This window comes from Heloderma suspectum, chromosome 1, assembly GCF_057233095.1.
Source record: "Heloderma suspectum isolate Gila_16-S chromosome 1, 16-S_ref, whole genome shotgun sequence".
Classification (NCBI taxonomy): domain Eukaryota; kingdom Metazoa; phylum Chordata; class Lepidosauria; order Squamata; family Helodermatidae; genus Heloderma; species Heloderma suspectum.
The window spans coordinates 291,761,992-291,785,450 of NC_139458.1; the positions used below are offsets into that span (position 1 = coordinate 291,761,992).

Consider the following 23,459-nt stretch of genomic DNA (forward strand, 5'->3'; position numbering starts at 1 on the left):
TTTGCCACAGTTTGTTGTGATCCACACAATCAAAGGCTTTAGCATAGTCAATGAAGCAGAAATAGACGTTTTTCTGGAATTCTCTTGCTTTCTCCATGATGCAGCGAACGTTGGTGATTTGATCTCTAGTTCCTCTGCCTCTTCGAAACCCAGGTTGTACTTCCAGTACAACCTTGGCAAGAATCCTGGAGTACAATCTTGTACAATCTTGGCAAGAATCCTGGAGTGGGTTGCCATTTCCTTCTCCAGTGGACCACATTTTGTCAGAACTCTCCGCCATGACCTGTCCATCTTGGGTGCCCCTGCATGGCATAGCTTATGGCTTCACTGAGTTACGCAAGCCCCTTCACCACAACAAGGCAGTGATCCATGAAGGGGGTTAGCACAGTTAGATGTGTTTAAACCAACTACTGAACACATACATGAATGCGGATGTTGTACAAAAGGTTAGAGAGAGAGAGCACATATAAGTCCATCACTCTGCTCACCATTACTTGATATCACACATCTCCACTTCCATTAAGCCCATGAATCCTGTTAATTCTAAATGAATCTTTGGTCATCAGTTTTTTTTGGTAATGACAGTTATATGGTGGAATCCAGGTTTCCTCTATGTTTAATTTGAACTAAGTGCTACATAATATTGCACACTCTCTATTACATTCTCATATTTAGAATCAAAATATCTCACCTATTTATTCTAGCTTTGCCCTTCCCTTTGAAATAAATAAAATCTAATAAGTTTGGTTCCATTTTAAAACTGGAGCATCATATTACATCGAGTAATGATAGTCTAGAAATAAAATGGTACGCGCAGAAATTATTAAATGTCACATGCACAAAACTTAGATCCCAGCAATAAAACTGGATAAGTCTGGTTTTTCATTCCCTCCAATATAGTCTGGGTTGGCAATGAAATGGCTCATTAGGCAATACAAACTATGAAGCCATTTCCTTATTCAAATAAGTAGAGAAAATACCAAAAATGGTTCAGGAGACCTGTGAAAAATTCAGTGTTCTAAAAATGTGCTCAGAGATGTGCCCTTGCAATCAGAACTCTCAATTTGATTTTATTTAATAAGGTGACTTTAGAAGAGATTCAATAAAGATAAAATCCAAAGATGAAGGTGTACATAGAACCAGTATGCTTGGGATTGAGGCCTGGCAAGAAATGGCTTTTTTTTTTTTTACTTAATAGAAGTAATTGGTTACCATGATCACAGCTGAAAAAGTAAGATTGGTATTAGAGCTGGATCTCTTCAGGTTGTAGAACTTTTCTTCTGTCTATCATCCAGTGTTGTCATGCAGAGCAACTGACTTCTAAAAAATGCTGTTTCATTTTGCTTTGATAGAGACCCAGGGCCGGCCCAAAACATTTTGCTGCCTGAGGCAAAGGAGAAGATGGCACCTTTGCCCCACTCCATTTACAAACACTGACCAGAGTGGCAGTTGAACTTTACTTCAATGCTGGTGACAGGGCAGCATCTTCCACTGCACCTGAGGGCATTTTAGGGGGTACAGAGCAGGTTCATGATACACAGCAGGTCACATACAGCTCTACCCATCCCATGTCCCTCAGCATCTGCTGCCTGAGGCAGCTGCTTCACTCTGCCTCATGGTAGGGCCAGCCCTGTAGAGACCTCATCACATTCACAAGTTTGCATGAAGGATGTTCACTGCATCCATCCAATGCTTGTTACTTCCCTTGTGTTTTAAACTGGAGACTGCATATGAATAAAGTATTCTTCATTCTAACTGTGCAAAACCCTTTTTGAAAAATCTAGGTCTAGCCACCATCAGACATTAGGATTGTTTTCTCACTTTTAACAGGTGAATGAAAGACAAACATTCAGCTTATGAATCTTTCCCCTGTCACTTCGTATCATCAGCCCCCCAGGAAAAGCTTCCACTTCAGCCTATTATGAAACCTCAAATGCTAGGGAAGCTTATCATAGAAAAAGTAACCATCTTAAGTTACTGAATGTGCTCCTCCAAACATGTGTACAAACTTGCATACATTCTAGAAGACAAACATTCACTAAAGAGGGACCTTTAGACATGGACAATACAGTGTCTATGGCAAGAGAGGTGACCCAATATGAACCCCCCCCCCCCACATACACACACACAAAAAAACTTTAGATAAAGTCACTTGGCACATTTAATTATTACAAACAAGAATTTAATTGGCACAAGTTGATTTGAGGGAAATTAACTTGGTAAAGCCATCACAGTTCAAAATACAAGCACAATAAGCCTTCAATGAGAATTGTTTTGTGGGGAAATTAGCTGAGTTCTCATGGAGGTCGCTACGGAGGCTAAACTAGGCTGCTGACATGTGATGGATGGGTATGTTGGGGTGCAAGGGTGCAAGGAGGAGATAGTAAGGGTTTGTTGGGGCGCAAGGATGCAAGGAGGAGATAGAGAGATCGGGAGTCCCTATCACTCTTGGAAGTAAAATGGAAAGGGTTGGGGGTGGGTGTAGTAAGGGTAGAGGCAGAAGGGGATGAGAGGAGGATTTGACTTGCTGTGCAGAGATTGGGGTGGCTTCCAATATGCAGACAATGTAGCAAGAAGGGAGGGGAGAAGGGGGGGCTATTCAGTTACTTCGAAAGCACTTCGTGCACTTGCCTCCTGGTTGTTTGAGTCTGTCCATTCATCAGTCCCCTTAGCTGTGGGTCTTCATAGTCAACCACCTCTTCTAGAAGAGTGGGGTGACTACAGGACTACCCTAAAATCTCGAGTGAGCAAAAGGGAGGCACAGAAGGTTGTTGCAAGAATTACTGAGATGAGCACTTGGAAAGGAGGGGGGAACTATTACCATTTTATTATTATTATTTTGTGAAGTGGAAGATGTACATTGTAACATCTGCCTGTTTTGTTACGTATGTTTTATATTGTTAAATTTAACTCAGGTAAGATAGGGTTAATAGTATGCCAGAGAGTAAGGTGGGAGGGGCCTGAGTGTGTGTTATGAGGATTTTGAGGTTATATAAAGGGTGAACAGACAGTTAGTTAGTCAGACAGGGCCTTAGGGATCACGGAAGCAACATCTAGTTAGTGGGATTTGTGTACAGGATTTTCGAAGGGGTAGAGTAGGGCTGAATCTACACGTAACAGTTATACCGTTATCATACCATTATCGTAACTATTGGTACACATGACATCAGTGGGCACCAATAGTTATGATAACTGTATGATAACAGTATAACTGCTATATGTAGATTCAGCCCTAGTAGGGAAGTTAGGACCGAGCATTAATGAATAGTAACTTATAATTTTTCATGTCTAAAATAATTTTTATTTGTTTGTTTTTAAAAATCCAAATTCCCATGTGTTATTTGATTTTTTTCTGCCTTTATTATATCTATATCCTTGTTACTTCTCCTGTAGTGGGCTGAGAGAACCAACTGAGCATACTGAGTTTCTCTGGAACCCAGAAAGGGTAAAAGGGTGGAACCTTGTGGGATGGTGGGTACAGCTGTCCCAAAGTGAAAGCAGGTATTCCTGAGGGGTTTGGTTCTCAGTTTCTGAGGAAGAGGCTGGGGAAAGGTGGAACCTTGGGTGGGAGCGTCACATACATATGTCTATAGGAGCACAATAACCATCATAAGGCTAAGAAGCCAACCGATCAGCACTAGGAACTCTCAGACTTTGTTAGTTGCTACTTTGTCATTGTTAGTTTCAAAGCAGTGAATGCTATGTGGAATTGGAATTAGGTACTGTGATGAGGCTGTTGTGTCTCCATACTCTGTGATCTTATTAAATCAAAGCATCCAGAAACAAACTAATGTGTTTATCAGACTAAAATAATGAACAGCCAGAGTATGCTCTGAGGATAGACATTATAATTAGAACTGATAAAAGATGGTTTAAACAGAACACTGTGTACTTTTCACTCAGCTGAAGTTGTCTATTTGCTCTTTATTTACATGCTTCTTCTTGCTGCATCCTTTATTGTGAGTATCAAATAGCACCCTGGCAGCTTAAAGAACTTCCACAGCTAAGAAAAATAAGACATTTGCGAACAGGATTTGTCAAGGTCTCCTTAAAAATACAAACAGAAATAAACATCCACCAATCCTAGATGTTACACAAGTTCTCAGTTCATGTAGGCTATTTTTAGAACTTAAAACAAGCAAAAATCTGTGTATACATAGTCTACCTATCAGCGTGGAAGGAATGCCCTTAGGTCTTCCACAACACAGAGAGCCTAAAATAACAAACCTACAGTAGCTTCAATACTTGGCTTTTACTGTTTTACAGCTGATGTGACGTGGGGGAAGGGGGCGCTACAGGCACTGAAATAAAAGATTTCAGGGCACAGTTGTTATCTTGGGGACAGATTCTCTGGTTTATCTGTGTTAAAAATGAGGCCACTAGTTTTCAGATATTGGGAGCATGCAGAAAAGATTAATTACATGTTTCAGCTGAATCTGCCTCAACCCTGGACTTCCATATCGATACAATCAAGAACAAGCAGCCTAATTGGCTGAGAGATGGTACCTCCTCCTGTATGTTGCTTTTATAAATAAAATGGAGAAACAATTTATACACAGCCGTTCACTGAAAATATGGTCATGGTAAATTCATAGCTGTTTCTACAAGGAGGCAAGAGTAGCCATATCCTGCACTGAGTCACTGTTAACACTAAACAAACATGAAATTGTAATGATAGCAATAGCGTTCATTCAATCGCCTACATGTAAATATGTGCAACATGGGGTGGGGAAGCTGTGGTCCTCCAGATGTTGTTGGACTATAACTCCCATCATCTCTGATCATGGGGACCATGCTGGCCGGGTCTGATGGGCATTGAAGTCCAACAACATCTGGAGGGCCGCTGTCAGGATTCCCCTTTTGCCCTGCTGACAACTCCAATAGCCAAAATCAACACTCAGACAAGAGGCTGTATTTCCTAGGCTTTAATTCCATTTATGCTAATGAGGCATACAGATGCAAATTGCTAGAGACTCACAGACTACAAAGAAAAAGGCTTCAAGGAGTTCAAAGGGGAACTACGAAAGTTGGTCTCCGTTTGGGAAAAGGCAGCAAACTCTCTTAACTTAAGGGGTGGGAGGGGAAACTCTCCCCCTCTCCTGTGACACCTCTAGACGCAGCTGTTGACGCTGAGCCAATCGGGCAGAGTGCCTAAGTTCAGCCCCTGCAATTTCCTGCTTCTGCCTTCGTCTGCGCCTTGCGTCTAAGAATTCAGGTTGTCCTTCCCTCGCTATCACTCACAGGAAAGTGTGAAGGGAGGGGGTCTCCGTCCAGCTGTGCCTCTGAAGCTTGGGAAAGTTCCTCCCCCACGTGTTGCAGCTCTTTCTCAGAATCTGAACTGCTCTGGCACTCTATATGCTCAGAGGCAGCCACAGGCTCCCCACTCTGACTAACGTGCATTTGTTGAATCTACGTACATTCTTCTAACATTCAGGGGCTCTTGCAATAGCTGACAAAACATTGTGGCTGAAGGAGATTCCAGCAGTCAAGAATTGTAGCTGAAGACTCAGCTAAAACAGCATTTGCTACATGCAGTGCAGTCTCCAGCTTTTTGAGTGCCCTTGAGCAAGAGGCCCTCAATGGGCCCCCTCCCTCAGCAAGTCCACCATTATCACTAGCTGCCATTGCTTCTCATCATATTTCTCATTATTGCTTCTACCTGCTTGCTTGATAGGCAGTAGCATATTCTTGTCACCACCACCATTGTCTGGGCCAGGGCCAGGGCCAGAGGCAGGTGAACAAGCAGGTTACAATAGTGAAGAGGAGAAGCAAGTCTAGGGGGTTCTTGTCAGTGGGTCCCTGCTCAGGTGTGGGCCTGCCTTTGATACTGGCCCTGGCTAAATGTGTTGGGTATGGCAGACTTCAGCTACCCAATTTTGTTGTGCCAGCAAAACAGTGCATAAGAACAGACAGATGCCCTGATCTTAAGCTCCCTTGTGTGTTTTGATACACTTGTAAAGTTCTTATGAGAACTTTATACTTCTACATTCACTTTAATGGAGGCAGGAATTCTGGTTGCACAACCTTTACACTCCTGGAACTTCTGCCTCCATCTTATATGAACGGGGAAGTTTCATTAGGCAGAGATGCTCCATGTATGCATCTGAATTATTGCACTTGTGAATAACTGCTTGCTTGAGCATGGTGTTACACTAGGCACAACCACGAAAAGCTCAGCAACAGCAATAAATGCTATTATACACGCATGCGCGCACACACACACACAGTGCCCAATGTCCATGGCCCTATACAGTGGCACTGTAGCTTCCAAAAAGGCAACGGAGGACTGAGAAAATGACACGAAAGTTACTACTTGCTATGGCTGCAAGTACTGGCAAAGATAACTGTGCTGACATAAGCTACAACTGGACCAGAGGGTTAGACCACCAGGGAGAGGGAGAATGTGTGTGTGTGTGTGTGTGACAGAGAGAGAGAGAGAGAGAGAGAAAGACAGACAGACAGACAGACAGAGAGACAGAGAGAATGTAAATATTCCAGCCACAATCCAACACAGAGTTAGGCACTCTGAAGCCCTATTGATTCCAAGAGGACTTAAATGTGTAGAACTGTGCCTTGGATTGTGGCCACAGAGTGCAATGTATCTTGATGTAAACAAATTGATTTTTGTATAAAGGATGGCAAGGAACTGATGTTATAAACGCTATATGCTGGGCAGGCTGAGAGCCTTTAGTTGGTGTTCCCCCCACTATATCATCAGCAGAGAAAAAGAGTTATCCCAATAGGATTAGTTCCAAGATAAATGTATTAATTCATAGTGTAGTGGATCAGAAATCTCATAGAGTGGAAAGTGACCTTTACCATTACCCTCTGCAGCTGTAGTTCAGTGTTTCAGCAGAAAACCTTCTTCAAGAATGAACTACCTTAGCTAATGCCACCGAGAGCAAGAATATTTTATGTCTCAGCTACATTAATATATGCATTACAGGAGACTTTGGCTAAATTCTAAAAGAGTAAGTATTATGTCACACTGGGGCATAGAGTACAATGAACAGCATTTGTAAAAATGCGAATAAATGTAGTAGTTCAAGCTGCAGTGCAATTTTTATGATAAAAAGAACACTGTCCTGCTGCTCTGTATTGCTCATATGGGAGGTGTGGGTTTGATTTCAGGCCCGCTTTCTAGCATGTCAAGAGGTTGCCAATTTACTATACATGCCCTGTTGCCATTGGCCTATAGAAGGGCAATGGAACTGGATAATAAGCCACATTTTCAAAGCATCCCTTGGAAATGCCTGGGAAATAATAAAATAAATAGGCAGATGTGAGTAGATGCCAATGCAGCAAATGTGCGAGTGCATATGTGTGTATGTGTGTGTAGAGAACACTAGGCATATATTCAGCGGACACCTTTAATAAGTGCCTCCTTCACCGATCTTTCAGCCAATGAACATAAGAACATAAGAGCCATGCTGGATGAGATCAAAGTCTCTCTAGGGATGTTGGAGGAATCTGTCTCGGCAGTGTAGCTCACCAGGCTTTAGTCAGCTCAGCCCTGGACCTTTGCTCTCTTTCCTGCGAGCTGGCCTGACTCGATCTGCATCAACTCAGGCCAGCTGGCAGATTTCTGTTTGTTTGTGTGTTTTTTTTAAAAAAAAATTATACGTGTAAAGCCATTTGCACAAATTACAGCTGCAATTTGTGAAAATTACATAAAGTACAGCTGTGATTTGGGCAGATTGCGGCTAAAATTTGCCTAATAATTTGCACAAATTGCACCCGAAATTTGCACAAATTGCTTTACACAAATATAAAAACCAAAACTGGAAATGCATGAGCTGGCCCAACTCAATGCAGATCAAGTTGGGCCAGCTCATGGGAAAGTGATATGAAGTCCGGAGGTTGGAGTTGAATAAATTGATTTTTATGCAGAAGGAGGAGGAGGAGGAGAAGAAAAACCCAAAACATTCCTGGATTTGGGAACAAATTCCCCACTTGGCTTACAAATGCAAGCCGAGTCGGGGTGCCATGGGAATCCGTTGGGCTGAAAAACAGCCAGATTTCCCACCAAAGGACATCCCTAAGTCTATTTAGTCCAGCATTCAGTTCATCCATTGGCCAACCAGCTGCTGATAGGAAACCCTCAAACAGGAGATGGGTGCAACAGCCCCCTCCCGCCCATGTTCCCCAGCAACTGGTGTACATAGGCTCACTGCCTCTGGTACTGGAGACAGCACATAGCCATCAGAACTAGTAGCCATTGATAGCCTTCTCCTCCAGGAATGTGTCTAAACCCCTTTTATAGGCATCTGAATCGGTGGCCATCACTGCATCCTGTGGCAGCGAATTCCATAGTTTAGCTATGCGCTGTGTGAAGAAGTACTTCCTGTTATCTGTCCTGAATCTCCCACCAATCAGCTTCATGGGATGACCCTGGGCTCTAGTATTGTGAGAGATGGAGAAAAATGCCTCCCTATCCACCTTCTCCACATCATGCATAATTTCATACACCTCTATCATGTCTCCCCTTACTCGCCTTTTCTCTAAGCTAACCATGATAAAAACCGGGAACAAAATTTAACAACAAGAAATAGTACTTGGCTTAGTTGATTCTGATCCAGAACTTTGTCTGTACTCTTGTGCATGCATAGAGATTCCACATAAGCAGTGGCATCCATTTACTTCCACAGAGAAAGGCGACCGAAGCACATGTCCCTTTATGCCTGCCTGTGGGTTATCCAGCAACAGTCAGAGAGAAGAAGTAAAAGGCCACTGCACTGAGTGGAGGGGAAGAAGGGGGCATTGCTTCTCAACAGCCAGTGCTCTCCAGCACAGCCAGTGAAATCATGGGCTTGGGCCCACACAGGGTGGAGCCGGCAATTCACCAGCAGCATGCCGTCATGGTGGTGCCAACACCATTTGCTGTCAGCCTGCAATGGCTGCTGGTGGGGATGTGGAGGCTCACTCTCACTCAGTCACCCGTCAGCAGTCATGATCATTTACTGGCCTGTACATCACCTTCTCAGCTACTTCGACGCTGTCACTTCCACTGGAGGGAACAGGGATGTTATTGCAAGTAGATGAGCTCTGTGTGCACATCAGGGCTTCAGTGCTCTCGGGGATTTGTGGAATTCTGGTATAGGTTAGTCTGGGAACTTACTTCAAATCATTTGTGGCAGTGCTAAAACTGCAGCTGCCAATTCTGTTTATTTTATTGATTATTACATTTACATTTCAACTTTTTTCCCTCTTGAAGGAACCCAAGGCCGCTTACACGGTCCTCCTCTCCATTTTATCCTCCCAACAACCTTGTTAAGTGGGTTAGGCGGGGTCCATGACTGGCCCAAACTTATGCAGTGAGCATTATGACTGAATGAGGACTAGAACCCAGATCTCTCAAGTCCCAGTCCAACACTCTAACTACTATACCATACTGGTTTGTATTCAGAACATTGCCCTGATCATTCTGGCAGTTACCCAAATCTGACATGCTTTTAGTATGGGGCCAGACTATCTAAAGGAACGTCTCCTTCCATTTGTACCTGTCTGGACCCTTAGATCAATTTTGGAGGCCCTCCTCCAAGTGCCCCACTGAATGAAATTAGATGGGTGGTTACAAGAGAGATGGCCGTCTCAGTAGCTATGACCCGGTTATGAAATACCCTCTCCAAGGAGGTTTGCCTGGCACCCACACTGCTATCTTTTCAGTTTCAGGCAAAGACATTCCTCTTCTCCAAGGCATTTCAGAAAATTAAGATATTTTATATGTTTATCATTGTATCTGTTTTAAACCTGTTTTATTGTTCAAGCCACTCTGAGAACTTTTTATTATAGGGCAGCATATAAATAAAACAGAATAAAATAAACAAATATACTAATGTAGACTTGGATTCCTGCATTGAGCAGGGGATTGGACTCAATGGCCTTGTAGGCCCCTTCCAATCCTACTATTCTATGATTCTAGACTTTTTTGCAAACAAGTTTCCAAATATGCATTTTTGAATATTTTCACTAATATACACTTCTTGCATGCACTGTCCCTAAATGACTCAATTTTGTATGCATTGTTTGGAGAACGCCATTGCTAAACTGGAAGAAGACTGCATTTTGAATAATAAATGGGTTTTGGTTTGCATATTGGTTCAAAAGTGCAAAATTAGATAAGTTTGCATTAAAATGTGAACTAAATGGATCCCTCCCCCATTCCTACTACACAATACGAACATTAGGGGTGTACGAAACCCCGCTTACCTGGCTCTGCCGGGTTCCGCAGGTGGAGGGAGTCGATCTGTTCCTCCCCCCAGAATCCTCGATGGGGGGGCAATCCGTTCCTCCCCCTCCGGAATCCTGCCTGGCTGGCTCTGCTCTGTGGCCAGGGCGCGGAGCCACCAGCCGGGCCAACCTGCAGCGGGGCCTCCAGCCACTGCTGGGCTGGTGCGGACGCAAATGGCGTCCTGTGTAGGGGACAAAAAAAAACAATAGCCATCTCAAATGGCGGCTACGGAGGCCGCCATTTGCGTTCCCTTTTTTTCCTGCTGTGATAGGCTACGTAAATATTTACATAGGCTCTCACGACAAAACAGAAGGGCACAAATGGCGGCCACTACGCCATTTGCGCCCCTCTGTTTTGCCGTGATAGGCTATGTAAATATTTATGTAGCTTATCACGGTGGGAAAAAAAGGGAATGCAAATGGCGGCCGCCGTAGCTGCACCCATTTGCGTTCCCTTAGTTTTGCTGTGAAATGCTATGTAAATACTTACGTAGCCTATCACGGCTTCCGCAGGGACACAAATGGCGTCCTTGTGTTAGCTGTGATAGGCTACGTAAGTATCTACGTAGCCTATCACGGCTATAAGGTGAAGTGAATGGCGGCCATGAACGCGGCCGCCATTAGCTATGCAGCATGGACGGCAGCAGGTAGGTGCTCCATTCCAGGTCCATTTCGCAGGGTGGGGGGGCAGGGGGCTTCGTTCCGCCACGGATTTTGGGGGGCCAAAGGCACTGGCATTCAGCCTCACCGGGATCCGTGGCAGAATTCTCCGCCATACCTATGAACAATATAATCATAATGTTATATTGCCCATAGGGATGCATGGATTTTGTAAAATCTGTTCCATCTGTGTTTCATGGATTGTCTGTGGTCCTGCGTCCACTCATTGATGGAATCAGACTTCTTCAAATTTCCTGAATTCGTGCAAATTCACATTTGTGAAAATGTGCAAATCTCCCCAAAATGCACATTTTGGGTCTTTAGCCTATGTGGGAAATGAGCATTTTCAGCTGTTTTTTTTTTTTTTTTAATTTACATTATTTTCTATGACTAAACGTGTGCAAAATTCCAGAAGGTTTTTTTTTTAAAAAAGGTTCACAAGTCCCCATGGACTTGGGAGAATCCATGGGTCATATTCATAGAAAGCTTAACTCATTTGATTCCATTGCAGATTTCTCCGACATCCCTAATTGATGGTGACTGTTGTAGAAAGACTTAGGATTTCAAATAAGATAAACATGCACATGTTATCTTAAGGAGAGCCAACAATACTCCAGAATGTCCTTTATTTTTTCAATACATAGTTGTTATGCCATGCTGTTCCTGTTCCCCAAGATTAATAAAGGCATTTTTAAAGGCAATTTGGCTATTTGTATGTTATAAGAGCTCCCTCCTCTCTCTTCCCTTTGAATCAAAGGTGCTGACAACATGTCTAGTAGGAAGGGTAGAGAAGTGGAGTTTCTCGATATTTTCACTACATTTCTGGTTTGAAATAATTTGAAACAGTGTTAATAAATAATAGGATTTACAATGTACATTCTGTCTCTACAAATACTCTACGTATTTCAATCTCCGGAAATCCACACAATCTGAAGTTCATTCATCAAAAAAAGATCAGTCCTTGTTTAGTGATGGGAAGTGAAGAGGAAAGTCAGTAGGCTGGATCCAGAGTTAAGCACATGTAATATGCCTGGCAGAAACTTTCTCACCCCCTCGTCCCCATGGTAGCTCCACAGCCCCCAGAAACTCTTTCACTGAGGGTCAAAGGAACCTGCTGAATGGGCTAGGCTGTGGTGGGGGTGCTCAGTGGGAAGGAGGATCCCCAAAATTTGGCCCCATCTGTGCATAGGAGCTCTGCTTGCAAAAGGTGCTTCTGCACAAAATCCAGCCCCCCTTTCCACTCAGCCCCTGCAACACAGCCCAGTCCATTAATCATACTCACCCAACTCTCAGCGGGTGATTTTCAGGGGCTGTGAGGCTGCTTGGGGGAGGAGAGGGTGTGGAGGTCAGCTTTGAACAGCCCCGTTACGTGTGCTTAATTCTGGATCCAGCACAGTGATTGTATTACATCCATGAAGCAAGCTGGGATTTTGATGCAGCTCTTTCTATCCAAGAGCAGCACATCTACTAGACCACTGTAGATTCAGGCATTTGATAACATAATGTATGTGTATTAAATAATTACATTTATTTTCCTTACATAGCTATGGGCCTTTAGAAAGAATGAAGCATATGCAATTCCCAGTCCATCTTTCTTTGACAACTTGCTGCATTTATTGTTTTAAAACTGGCCTATTCTTGGCTTCTTTCTTTCCCATTAAGGAATGTAGCTGATGTTACCACAACATACTGGGATGGAAGTTCTCCCATGCCAACTGCACTGTTAACAGAATGCTCTGCTGGATCTTTTCCTTTCTGCTTGTCTGACACCCTAACGACAGCTCTGGTGTCAGGGTATGACATTCTAGCAGGATTGTCTAGCAGTATCTCCCATCTACAATGACTCTCAGTGGACCTGCTGCTGTGGCACTCTTCGTGGCCACTTCCTACCCACTGAAGTTACAGAAAATATCTGGTAGAAAACTGCAGAATCAAAAGATCATGTCTGGCTTATAAATTCTGATCATGCCTTTGCTTCCTTTCCTTTCCACACATAACAGCTACAACTCCTGTTATATTTAGCACCTGCAGTTAGTTTCGCTTTATCTACAGAATTATATAACTTTCTAAACTTTATACTCAGCATGGCATGACTTGATTCAATGTAATAACACGACAGGATGATACCAAAGGGCCATCTAACCCAACTTGCTGATCAAGGACAGGCCACCCAACAGGCTTATGACGCTCTAATATAAATTATGCTGTGCTAGCATAAGTGACCTCTAGTGCAACACCAATAGCTTTTGCTGGCATGTCAGGTTTTCTGAGGAAATCCATCATGCCAGCAAATGCTTTCAGTGTTGCTAGCGCAATGTAATTTATGTTAATGGTAGTGTCATGCTGGATACTGCCCAGAGTGATATCTGGTATCCTTAAATAAGAAAATGCACACATTGTTGTGGGTATTATTAAAAGTAAAACCCCAAACTTAATTCACGCTTGCAGGCCAGCCATTTTCTCTCTCTGTTCAATCACTCCTGACTGAGCATGGGCGTGAGATGGGACTGAACTGCGAAATGTTCGTGTGACCTGTTCTGCAAACACTGGATGAAGAACTCCTTTTGGGTAGGGGGCTGGATGACACCCCACCCAACCCTCTGCAGGCCGTATGACATCAGTGGGTGTGGCCACACTCACCTTACATCGTTTGCTCTTCCACCTGGCACTTTGCTGTGCATGGGATTTCCTGGTAAGGGAAGCCAAACCAGGCTAGCCCCCGTCACTCCTCCAATGGGAAGTGTTGGAGACTGGTGGGCTCTACCCCATCTTCGCATGCCTGGCCTCCTTCCTGCATGAGGGTGAAGCAGCTGAGCCTCCTTTGCTTCTCTGACAGAGGAGCAAAGAGGACTCAGCCTCTTCATACACCCCACCTCATTCCTGCAATGGAGGAAGGAGGCGGGGCATGCAAAGGAGAAGTGGCTGAGTCCCCTTTGTTTCTCCAACTGAGGAGGAACAAAGGGGACTCAGCCACTTTGCCTGCCGTCCCTCCTTCCCCCATTGCAGGAAGGAGGTGAGGCAGGCTAGGTAGAAGAGAACTCAACTGTGTGAAGGGAGAGCAGTGGCTTTCCCCAGCGTGAGCAAGTCCCGGCGTCCACCACTCCCTGCTGCCATCTCCAATCTCAGATCAGAGTTAGCAGCAGGAATGAGGGGAGTTGGGACTTGCCTGTGTGCAGGGAGCACGAATGAGGGGAGTTGGGACTTGCCTGTATGCAGGGAGCACGAATGAGGGGAGTTGGGACTTGCCTGTGTGCAGGGAGCAGCCACTTTCCCTGGTGCAGGCGAATCCCAGTGCTGCCCCTCATCCCTCTGCTGCTATTTCCGATCTGGGACTGGAGATAACAGTGGAGGAGATAGCAACGGGGGGATGCCCTCTGAGGGGGTGCCTTCCAAGGGGGATTCCTCCAGGGGGCAGGGCTTGGAACCTAAGCCCTGCCCCCTGGAGGCACCCCAAGAGGGAGGCCCTGCTGGCTGAATGAGACCTCATCACCATCATCATCATCAGGATGGCAGCACACACCCTGGATGCCAAACGCACTTTGTCATGCACTGAAAATGGCCTCATATTCAGCCCTCCAAGATGACATATGGCTAGGCTGAAGACATTGACATTCATAAGGAACCCCCTTATGAAAGCTTTGCTGACCTGCCTCCTTCTAGAAATGATGAGCATTTCTGCTCATTTCGGGTTGCCCGGGAAGCGCTAAATCGCTCTTGCACAACTGGTGAGGGCACTTGTGCAATGCAGTCGGCAGGGTGGAAGAGAACAAGTGCCTTGCTGGATTCTGCCAAATGCAAAAAATTCATCCCTCCATCTATAGAGGTCATACACAGAACACCCTTTTGATATTTAACATGTGGTTTTTACAAAGGTCATGAAAAGTACAATGATCAGTGTGTGTGTGTGTGTGTGTGTGTGTGTGGAGCATTCAGTCCCTCCCTGTGCATTAAAAACCACAATAAATAGAGTTATCTCCACATTTTGAATGAGAAGATTCTCTGGATAGCTTGTCACATTAATGTCAGCTGTTACTGAAGGACTTTGGTATCTGTGTGCAGTTGAACACAGGGATAATAAGGGCAAATTTATGAGTATAAGATAGCCATCCTCAACACGGCACATTCCAGATGATTTGGACTATAAAACATCCCTGACCATTGGCCATGCTGGCTGATAGGAGTTGTCATCGAAAAATCAGAAGTGCACCACGTTTAGGTAGGCTGGTAGAAGAAGTTAAGAGCTGAAACACTTTCCTCTTAGCAGCTGAGAAGATCTATAGCTGGCCACATGTTCATTATTTTGCTCCATATTTATGACACAATTTTACCTGTAGGCTTGGGCTGATTCTTGGACAGTTTTGCTATGTTTGGACCAAAGATGTTTTACACAAAGTAATACAATTATTTATATTCATTGACATAAACATGATAATTCTACCAACAGAAAAAGAGCAAGGGTACAAGCCTATGCGTTTTTCTGTCAAAATATGCATAGGATTGCACCTAAGAAACTTTTTTTTTCTGTGCTAGACCAATCTGAGAAGACACCACTGGGGCTAGAATGTAACATTTTCCAACAAAGAAGTCAAAGATTCGATGCTGCCTCTAACTTGGCTATGCATAATTCCAAACCTGGAATGTTTGAGCCATGTCGGTGAGTTTAAATTAACACTGCATAAAATATTCCCTAATTTCCAGATTTGACTTGAAAGTAGGGATGTACGAATCCCTTACCTGGTTCCGGTCAGGGCATCTGCTGGGGGGGGGGAGGCGCTCCATCCCTCCCCCCGGAATCCTCGACAGGGGGGAGGCGATCCTGTCCTCCCGCCCAGAATCCTGCCTGGCCGGCTCTGCAGCCGCCATTTGCGTCTTTCCAGGCTGCCATGATAGGCTACGTAAGTATTTATGTAGCCTATCACAGCACGCCCCCCGCAAAACAAAAAAACCCTGGTGTACGCAAACGGCAGTGGCTACAGCGGCCGCCATTTGCATTCCCTGTCTTTCGCCATTTTATCCTATGTAAATATTTACATAGGCAATTATGGCGAAAGAAAAAAGGGAACTGCAAATAGCGTAGTGGGCGCTATTTGCGTTTCTTTTTTTTCACAGTAAAAGCCTATGTAAATATTTACGGAGGATAAAACGGCGGGAAAAAAAGAACGCAAATAGCGCCCACTACGCTATTTGCAGTTCCCTTTTTTTCACAGTAATTGTCTACGTAAATATTTATGTAGGATAAAATGGCGAAAAATAGGGAACGCAAATGGCAGCTGCCGTAGCTGCCGCCATTTGTGTATGCCGTTCTTTCTTTTTTTTCTTGGCTTGCCGTGATAGGCTACGTAAGTAGCCTATCACGGCAAAGACCAGAATGCAAATGGCGGCCGCGGCAGCTGGTTGAAAGATCAGCCGCCGCCACTGAAGCCGCCACTGGAGCTGCCGCCGTCCGGAACATCCGCCCCAGGTAAGCTTCATCCCGGGGGGGCAGGCTTTTCCGCCATGGATTTTGGGGGGCCGAATGCCAGTGCATTCGGCCTCACTGAAATCCGTGGCAGAATTCTCCACCATCCCTACTTGAAAGTAGTGCATTCAACCTGACCGAATGCACTATGGAAAAAAATACTCACCTCACTAACTATTCATGTTGTTCTAGTGCTGGTCAGTGCTTTTTTGTTCCCTTGGCTGCTGCTGCATGTTTACACCATTTTCCTTCTCTGAGCTCATTCTCCTCAGCCTTATTCCCTGCACTGCTGTTTATAGTGCAATGCTATGTAGACAGAAAACATTCCTACAGCTCCCAGCATTCCCCAGCCAGCCATGTTGGGAGTTGTAGGACTTTTTAAAATCTAAACATGCATAGGATTGCATCCTTTATCTGATCGGCTGAGGCAACTCATATGGTTTTGTTAACAAGCATTCAAACTATCATGTCAGAAGTATGTCGTGATATCATTTACAAAATCACATGGCTCACCATAGCTAAGGGAGCAATCCCATGGCCACTAGACAGCGGCTATATGGCCATAGGATATGCTGTTATCCAGGAACTGACCTCGGAGCCCGTGTTTAGAGGTTGTTTCCCGGAAAATTGACCTCCTCCGACTTCCGCGCTGCCTTGGAGGCAGCGCAGAACAGTCCCATCCTCCACACTCACAAGGGGAGTGTGAAGCAGCCAAAAAGAGGCGTGGCTGGGGGTGTTCCTGGGCAGGGAGAGAGTAGCTGCCTGTACAATGTGTCGTACAGCATCCTATGTGTCGTACAGCAGCCTCCTTCCCTGCTCCATGCTCCAAACTCGGCTGTCTACCAGAAAAAGCAGGGCAGGGGGAACGCCGAGGGAACGATCCCCTCCGTGCTTCTTTTGCCCGGCATTGGATAGGTGGTCGCCTCTGAGTTCGGAGGTGGCTGCCTATCTAGATAGGATTGCGCCCTAAGAGAATTAAACAGGAAAATGGGTAAATAAAGCCAAGGAAGGCAAAGAAGAGGGCCTGTGGCACTGTAAAGAACAGCATTAAACCAATGTGAATGAGTCTAGATGTTAAAAAATCACTGTTGTTTCAATATCCATTGAAACAAATGAAAAACAAGGTAAGTAGTTTCTGCTTGGCTCTCCTTTAAGTTCATGTATAGATTTGCACATGTGTTAAAATACAATAATATAATGTAAATGTAATTAAATATATCAGGTTATTTATCACACTTAGTTAAGAGTTATAATCCACCAAGATGTGGTTGGCTGTCATGGTGGAAACTGAGCCGATAGAACCCCAGAACAGTTCTGATTCTGAGGAGGAGCAGCAATCCGTGGGAGAGGAGCCAGCTCATCCTCCACAGGCACAGAAGCTGGCAGAGATTCCTCCTGCCGACATTTCTGAGATAGACAGTGACCCTGGCAGTGAGAGAGTGCGGGAGGGGGGCTTGCTAGACGCTCGATGCAAAGGCAGGGAGCAACGAGCGATGGAGGGCACAGAAAGGAAGTGTAGCGCCCGTTTGGCACGCAAGCAAAAGCTGCCTCCCGTGGACCCAAGGGGAAGAGGGAGGATCTCTCCCTAGCCCATAAGTTCAGGATCTTCAAGTGATTCTCCTTCAAACGGGGATCAACTGCCTACCCGGAGCATAGGCTACTCTGCTGTTCATTGCTTAGTCGCTGGTGATTAGCATCTGAAAGAGTCATTTAGGTGTAAAAGGATTAAAGCCTTGAAAAGAATCCTTTCATCTGTGTCTTGAGTTGGCTGTTGGAGTGTACTGAAAGAGGCCACTAGGGCGCTCCTGACATTGGCATTGCACTTAATAATTATACTTATTAATAATACAATTATTAACTCCTTTCATCTTTGCTTCAGACTGTCAACTGCAAAGCAGATAATAGAATCTTTAAATGTATGCTTTTGGAAGATATTGGTATTTCACACAGAAAATTGTCAGAAAGGGTTAGACCTCTTTTCTTCCTTTTTTTTATCAGACAAGCTTTTCAATATGTGGGTAAGTCAAAGTGGAATTCTGAGTATTATTTTTATACAAAGAGAATTTGATAAATGCACCTTAGAACAGCTTGGAAAATGTTGAAAGCTTCGTGTATATGAATGTTTTTATTCCTGCAAATAATTAATTAAATCATTGCCACCACGCACACATCACGCTGAACCCCTGCAGGTACGAGTCACTATCCCATCTGTCTCTCTGGTATTTTTTGTTAAATCTAATATCCTGTCATGTCAATGGAAAAATGTCAGGTTTTTATAGCCAATGTATATATCCTCATAGTCTCCTTTATGTCTCTCTTATTCAAAAGGCACAACGTATTTGAATATATACCCAATTTTTATATAACATTATCCACGGAGGTGGATTTCCTGCCCTTTTCCCCTTCCCATCCTCTCACCAGACTTTTGTGTCAATAGGTAGAAAGTATGACTATTACGTGGAACATACTACACTAGTAAGAAGGGTTATTTTAAAATAGTCTCTCTGTCCTGGTAAGTCCTGCAGCTTTCCTGTGAAAATGATTTCAGACAAATGGCTTCTTATGTGAAACTGTGCTGGTACAGTCCCATTATGAGCAATAATACCACATTACAAATGCATGTGAAAATGCCTTAGTTTCAACTGCTGTTTTTGTGCTCTGAAGTCTACGGGTCCTTACTAGGCCAGTTCAGACATAACACTAAATCACAGTTCAGCACCAGATTTACAAACTGCAGTGAACCTCAGGCTTGCATGCCTCTCTTCCCCTTTTCTTCTGTGGTGTGGCCATGAAAAAACTGGAAGCATTTGTTTTTGCTTTTAAGCAAGCCCCAGCTCCTCATTATGTCTAAAATTGGGGAACTGTGGTCAGCTGAAACAGTGGTTAGTCCACAAGCCAGGATCATACACCATGATTTTAAAACAAGCATACCACAGTTGAATTAATCACAATTTCCCCAAGTTCATACATAATGGAAAGCTGCAGTTACCTTAAAAGTGGGTGCATACGCTTCTGATCTCCTCATGGCCAGGCCAGGGGAAAACAGTGGAAAGTCATGTTTCACCACAGCTCATGCATATCAAGCTAAAGCTTAGCATTTCTTCTGAAACAGCCCACTGTGAGACCCTTTAAACGTTGGTCTAGCCATGCCAGAGCTCATTTCTGTGACACACTCCTGCACAACTGGGGTAACATTTAAATGACCCAACCACATTGGTGGGGGCTCATTGCTTGGGTCTTGGGCACAGAATCATTAGACTGCAGGGAGGGTCTTGCTGATCCCATAAGAAAGACCCACAATGATCTACGTCCACGTCACTCGTTCATTTAAACCAGGGGTACAGAACCTCTTTCAGCCCAAGGGCCAAATTCCATTCTGGAGAAGCTTTTAGGGGCCACACTTCAGTGGTGGGGCCAAAGGAAAAAGAAGTGGGGTCAAGATACCAAAAATACCAACACCTTTTAGCTTAAAGCTCTTACTTCTAGTATCAACCCTTCAGAGAGGCCTTTCAACCTTTTAGAACAGGGGAAAAACTGCAGAAAAGCTGGGAAAGCACCGAACGATCAGTGGTTGGGGGTCGGGGGGGAGGACATGGCCATCTGGGGAACTCTGAAGGGCTGGATTGGGACCCCAGGAAAGCCAGGTTGGAATCCCAGGCCTGAGGTTCTACACCCCTGATTTAAACATTACCACAGCCATGCAGGGACTGCACATAGAGGCCGAGGGTAAATGAGTAACATTGAAACTGCCCCCGCAAATTGCATTGAGTGGCTAATCCATGTGCAGTTTTCAATAGCCCTTAAAAAAAAAAAAACCTAGAAAGAAATTCAGTTTGGTTTAGAAAAGGCCATGTAACCAAATCTCCTCCTCTTTCTCAGCTTAACAACTTGATGCATATCGATTGCTCTTGTTATAGGTAAGCAGACTACTGACCTGCAATAAAAAGTTCTTCCAGGGCCGTCAACACATTTACCTCCATTGAAACAGAGGGATGAGTTCAGAAGAGGTTCAGTGCAAACGTCAATATCCACTTCACAAAATTCACCTGTGTATCCACTCAAGCAGATGCACTCAAATGCATTGACCAAATCTTGACAAGAACCACCATTAAGACAGGGAGCCGATCCACATTCCTGAAGAGATAAATGACAATAGATTGATTCCAGAGCCTTAGCAGCGTAATACTGTTTCCTATGAACAGATCCCCGCATGACAAGCTATTGAGAATCCTGGTCTTCATTCACTTTGTGCTTAACATTATGAACCTGAATACAGCCAATGATCTCAAGTTAAACATATGCTTATCAGTTGTTATAATATGGTCCTTGGCAAGAGTGGATGATTAATCCCTTGAAGCACTGAAAGGCTTTCATTTTTTTCATTTCTAACTGGTTGAAAGAAAGGTCACATGCTATGACAATACACTGCATTAGCTAGTCACAGGTAGGGCTGTTCGTTACTGGGAAATCCAGCCCTTTGGGGGCTCACCGGATTTCAACAGTGCCCCTGGCTCAGCTTGCATTTGTTTTTCCCGAAATCCAGGAACTGTATGCATTTGTTTTGTTTTTTTTAATCGTAAATAGAAATTTACGCATATTGCACACATTTCTATTTACAATCATTTTTAAAAAGCCACCAGAAAATCCGCAAGCTGGCCTGACTTCATGCAGATTGAATCAGGCCAGCTCAAGGGTAAATGAGCCAAAGTCCGAGGCGGCCGACTCGATGAAAGCTCGGTGAGCTCTATCACCTGGACGAATTCCTCCAACATCCCTAGTCATAGGTAATAAGTCTGTGCAGTGGCTCCAGGTACCAAAATGTGATACACATTTCTATCTGTGCTACAGGATGAATGCATAGCACTGATGAGAACCACACTGGAGAGATGCTTGTCTGTATGAGCATTCAAATGCCGTTTATGCTGCCTGTGTCTTAGATGTTATATTTACTTTTAGTATTATTTATTTATTATTACATTTATATCCAAACTTTTTTCCTCCTGCAAGGAAGCTAAGGCGGCTTATAGGGATGGCGTGGGTGCCCGACTGAGTCCAGGAGTCCGTCGCGCTCCACCCTGCCCTTGCCCCCAAACCGTCTGCCTCTGGCCTTGCCCCCACCCTCCTGGACGTTCCCCACACTCACCCAGACCTGTCCGTGAGCACCCGCCATTTTGCCAAGGTTATTTTTATGGGAAAAAAGGAAGTCATTAAAAATGTGCATATTTAAATATGCGCAAATTCGGGCTGGGAAAGCTTGATATACGCAATATTAGAGGCATAAATGGCCCATTTATGCCTCTAATATTGCATATATCAAGCTTTCGCGGCCCAAATTTCTGCATATTTAAATATGCAAATTTTAATGACTTCCTTTCTCCTGTAAAAATAAGCTTGGCAAAATGGCGGGCGCTCACGGACAGGATTCAGGGTGAGTGTGGGTGGCTTGGCGAGCTCATGGGGGCTTGAACATGGTTCCGGGGGGGGGGGCTCGAGCAGGGGCAGCGCTTCAGTGGGCGCCCACCAATACTGGACAGGGGTGGGTGTGTCCATCCTAGTGGCTTATGTAGTCCTCTTCTCCATTTTATCCTCACAACAACCCTGTGAAGTAGGTTAGGCTGAGAGTCAGTGGCTGACCCAAATTCACCCAGTGAGTTTCATGGCTGAGTAGGGACTAGAATCCTGGATCTCCCGAGTCCTAGTCCAACACTCTAACCACACTGGCACTACATCACACTGCAGCTTGTCTACCATTACGAACTGCAGACACACAGAGCCTCAATTGTAGGGTGTAGGAATTTAGCTGCTGGGATGCTCATGCTAGCAGCAGCACCCTATTTCACTGACAAGTTACCAATCCAGTCTGCAGCAGAGCTATCTGCAGAACACTGAAAGCATGTATACAGACCGCTTTTGCGGGACCAGGGCAAAACTTCACAAAGGATAGAGATCAGATGAATACCAGCAGTTCAAATATTCTAGGTAGGATAAGGACTCAAGTAGCTGACTAGATTATCTTTGATTGAGTGGATATTTACTCATTTATTAATACAGTGGACAGAATCCAAAGAGCCCTGAAGGGCTTCTACATGGCCAGTGGGGACTTTTACTCTGTTCTGAATAGCAGGGAAACAAAAATATGAAGTTCGATCAAGGTAGCTGCATAGGCAACATTTATATACGACTTTATAGTTGAGTTCATACTAATTTCATTCTATTATTTAAAAACTTTAGACAGATTTAGTGTTATATAACACAGAGTATACTGGGGGATATACTGTTGACATTAGATAATGTCAACTAATGATTGACATCATTCTCCCAGCTGAGCAGAGCAGAGCAGAGCAAGCTGCTCCAGCTGGTCCAGGGACTACAGAAGCAGGCAAGCTCCCAGAGAGCGAGCGGACAGAGGGAGCAAACAGGAGTTGGCCAGGGGAGTTCGGCAGGGGAGGTCAAGGGGGAGGCCCCTAACATTTTTTTTAAATTATTTTTATTTTTAAATTATTTTTATTTTTTATTTTAACTAACTTTTTTCCATTTATTTGTCTTGTAACACACACTTTCACACCAGTGGGACTCTGCTTTTAACCTCTACTGAGTAGAGGAGCAGGCACAGGCTAGTCTAGAACAATCACAAAGCTAGACACAAAAAGGGAAAAGAGGCTGTGGAAGGACAAGACTCTCCAGTGGTGGTGACCTGCAAGGTGTGTGCAATGTTTGTTTTTTTGCCTGAGAACAACATGGCCTACACCTGCAACAAGTGCAAGTTGATCACGCTGCTGGAGGAAAAAGTAAGTGGACTGGAGCGGCGACTGTCGACCCTCCGGGGAATAAGAGAACACGAAGAGTTCTTGGACAGAATGGGGGAACTACAGCAGCAAAGGGCAGACCAGAAGCTTGAAGAGCAACAGCAAGATGAGGCAGTGGGAAATGCTGAGGTGAAGAAAAATGGAATAGAGGATACTCCTTGGAAAAGGGTCACAGTTAGGAGAAGAAGAACTAGACGCCACTCTGCACCAGTGGAAGCAGTGGAGCTGTGGAACCGATTCCAGGTACTTGCAGATGAGACTGGAGGACAGCCTGCAGAGGAAGAATCACAGGGGAACCTGCATGA

General features: G+C 44.5%; 1 protein-coding gene across 1 annotated transcript in view; it reads right to left on the bottom strand.

Annotated features, from left to right (window-relative positions):
* LOC146359227 (protein eyes shut homolog) overlaps window positions 1-23,459 on the bottom strand; it is a 187,907-nt gene that overhangs the window by 73,904 nt on the left and 90,544 nt on the right. Inside the window, exon 7 of the mRNA XM_084826873.1 lies at window positions 20,283-20,482. Coding sequence (XP_084682999.1) covers window positions 20,283-20,482 — 200 coding nt within the window. The remainder of the gene's footprint in view (window positions 1-20,282; window positions 20,483-23,459) is intronic.